The 3,408-nt window shown below is 41.8% G+C and overlaps 1 protein-coding gene across 1 annotated transcript; it reads left to right on the forward strand.

The window, feature by feature from the left end:
* The first annotated feature begins 400 nt into the window (after positions 1-400).
* LOC143922702 (fork head domain-containing protein crocodile-like) lies at positions 401-3,100 on the forward strand. The gene is made up of 2 exons (XM_077446033.1): positions 401-1,647; positions 2,612-3,100. Exon 1 carries the CDS (start codon positions 766-768, stop codon positions 1,624-1,626), a length of 861 nt encoding a protein of 286 aa, XP_077302159.1. The 5' UTR covers positions 401-765; the 3' UTR covers positions 1,627-1,647; positions 2,612-3,100.
* The last annotated feature ends 308 nt before the right edge of the window (positions 3,101-3,408 follow it).

A 3,408-nucleotide genomic window follows, 5' to 3' on the forward strand; every position in this document is an offset into this window, starting at 1 on the left:
TTAAATTTATTTGATTAAATTTGGTGCGGCCACCAGACATTCCATGGGACCACTATTATCACCTGTGCGGCCACGGTGAAATTTCGCCTGAGAAGCACTGCGCTTTAGAACCAAAGTCGTAATAGAAAGTATTCGCGGGTACATTGTGAATATGGAGCAAGTATGTAGGTTGTATGCATGTGTGTTGCATAAATTGTTGGGTAAATAGTAATAATGCGCGCACACGCTCACGCACAGGCACACAGACACGCCGACGCACAGACGTTGTGCACAGACGTTGTGCGTAGGGGGGGAGGTGTAGCGCGTGGTGGGAGAAAATAGGCGTGGCTGGAGAGGCGGGGCGCAATCCCATTGGCGGAGGCGTGTAGAGGAGAGGGTGGTGTGCGTGTGTGTGTCGGCCAGTGTCTGTCGGTGTCGGCGCGCGCCCTGTTTGTCCGCCGGCCGCCGTCGCCGGCTAAGTAAACGCGCGCTGTTGTCTAACAAAATAGCGACGCGGCGGGACGACGGCCAACTTGTTTTCCGACGCTGATTACGCGCCCCAAATAAAATAATACCGCAACCCTAAAGAAACATTCGCTCCCAGCCCACCGACGACACACACTTCCTTTTTTTCCCGCGACGCCTCTCCCACCCACCGCACCGCACCGCACCGCACCCCCTGTTTGCGCTTTTGTTTTTCCCCGATTTTTTTTATTATTTTGACTCGGCGTGTTGTGTCTGAAGTTTTGTAACTGATGTTTGTTTACGCGAGTGTGTGACTTCAAGATGCATACGCTGTTCGGCGACCAGAACGCTTACTACCGCGCTGCCGGGGGTGTCGGGGGCGTAGGCGCCATGGGGGCCCCCGGCGGCGCCTACCCCGGCGGCTCCGGGTCCTACGCCTACGAACAATACCGCTACGGATACGCCACAGCTCCATATCTGCACACCCATCAACAGCTGAACCCCCCCAAGGAGATGGTCAAGCCGCCCTACTCCTACATAGCGCTCATAGCCATGGCTATCCAGAACGCTCCCGACAAAAAGATAACCCTGAACGGGATCTACCAGTTCATAATGGAGCGCTTTCCATACTACAGGGAGAACAAACAGGGCTGGCAGAATTCGATTCGGCACAATCTCAGCTTGAACGAGTGTTTCGTGAAGGTGGCTCGCGACGACAAGAAGCCGGGGAAGGGCAGCTATTGGACTTTGGATCCGGACTCGTACAATATGTTCGATAACGGGTCGTATTTGCGCAGGAGGCGGCGTTTTAAGAAAAAGGACGCTTTGAAGGAGAAGGAGGAGGCTCTCAGGCGGCAGCAGTTGCAGGAAAGCCGTCGCGATGTCGATGTGAAAGTCGATGTGAAGCCGCGGCTTCCGGAGTGGAGGCCGAAGCGCGAGCCGGGCGGTGAGCCGCCCCCCTGTGTCGGCCGCCCCGGTGCCGACGCCGAGCCGTTTTGCGCGGAGCTGGCCCGTGAGCCTCTGCTCGCCTATCCTGGATATCATCAGCAGCAGTTCCCGCCCCAGGATTGGTATCCTGGAGAGTTGTTCGAGCCGCCCAGCTGCCAGCTGGCGCCCCCGTCTGATCTGCCGCCTCATTACAGGCCGCCCTACTATCATCAGCCTTGCGCTAACAAGTATTAGGAGACACTCGTCCCTGATTAGGTAAATACGTCACGTATTCTATCGATGATTTTCAATTGCGCGACTTTATTTGCGATTTACCCGAGTGCGATTGCGTAATTCATTGACGTGTGAATTTTTTTTTTCATTGAAAATTTTGTACATAGAGTATTTTATTTATTTATTTATATATAATTTTAGCTATTAGCTAATTTACAAAAAAAAAAAAAAATCTCAATAACTTAAATCTTAAATTCTATATTTAACTTATAGTAGGTACATATTTGATTATGTTTTATACCGTACGTGAATGTATGCACAATTTTAATTCGAATTCTATCAACGGATTTAATTTCATGTTAAAAGATCAGTCATGTTTTAAAGATAAGATGGAAAATTTTCATGTTTTAAAGATCAATCGCAAAACTATCTCATTTCAAAAATTTTTATTTATTATCAATATAAATATATACATACATAAACGTGCGTGTTTCTAATTTGTTTTTATTTTAAATTGCGTAATTGGATTAAATTTTTCATAGTAAATAAATTACTTTTTTTTTATTTAGTTTACACCGATCATACAAATATAAATGTTTTAATAATTATATTTATTATTAATATTTACACATTTGATGAAATAAACACGTCGCCTAGTAGATTATTTGATATATTAATATGAATTAATATGCATTCTTGCACATTACTGTAATATCTAAGTACACTGCACTTAATAATGTTATCACCCCCTACACTTTAAATAAACTTATTGGTTCATTAGTGCTTTATATGTAATAAAAAGTGAAAAATTTCCAGGTATGTTTTGAGTTACTGATGGTTGTAACATAAAACATATTTAGAGTTTTTTCAATTAATAATCGTCACAACTCATTAGTGAATAGGGACTAAGGGTTCGGAGATCAACACGTTCATAATTTGTACAAACTTTGCACGCTATCAGCAGCTAGCTAAATAGCTACAATGCGTTTCCTTTCTTTCGTTTCAGAAGCAGCGGATGCAGCAGTGTTAGCAAGTAATCCGATACCGACCAGAAAGGATTTCAATTTAGCATGTAAGAGAGTGACAGACAGCAACGCATCGAGGGGAGAAAAAAAACTAAGACGAAACACAAAAAAAAAAATACAACTTAAACCAAATGTCAGAAATAACGCGTATTGTTGACTGACGTGTTTATATTACAAATGGTGCACACTTTCAGTTGCATGAGGAGTTTATATAGTTTGCGGTAAGGTGTTTGCGAACAAGCGATATTGAAATGTGTACTATCATTTTTATTATTATAGCTTCAATTTAATCGGGTGAAAATATAATACGTGATAGCGTACATACGTTCTAAATTTTAAGTTCAAATCAAAATAATTGTCTCGCAACATAGTTGAGTTTTTCTGTTTTTTTTTTACATGTGCGATGACACATGTATGGCTTTTGTGTAACGTTCTTTATATTCCGCGTCGTGTAAACGAGTGACAGGTTCAATGAAAAAAAAATAAAAAAATTACATATAAATTTACGCTGTTTTGACATTTAGAACCGACATTGAAATCGTGTTCCTTTCCTGTTCGCTCAAATAATCACGATTTTTTAATTTATTTTAAATATTCAATATCAAGATGTTTTTTTATTCAGATATCTATTCAAAAGACCTACATGTGTGTATAATTGCTTTTTGCCTGATTACTTATAATTTTATAATGTGTCTATTAAAACCCAATGAAATTATGTGCGAATGATTATACAAATGTATATTTATTGTACAGTATAATATTTAGCATAGCGTAAGAT

This window comes from Arctopsyche grandis, chromosome 2 (assembly GCF_051622035.1).
Source record: "Arctopsyche grandis isolate Sample6627 chromosome 2, ASM5162203v2, whole genome shotgun sequence".
NCBI classification, from domain to species: Eukaryota; Metazoa; Arthropoda; class Insecta; order Trichoptera; family Hydropsychidae; genus Arctopsyche; species Arctopsyche grandis.

Bases quoted from the DNA above. Each gene is read 5' to 3' on its own strand.
- LOC143922702 (XM_077446033.1), top strand. From the start codon at position 766: ATGCATACGCTGTTCGGCGACCAGAACGCTTACTACCGCGCTGCCGGG.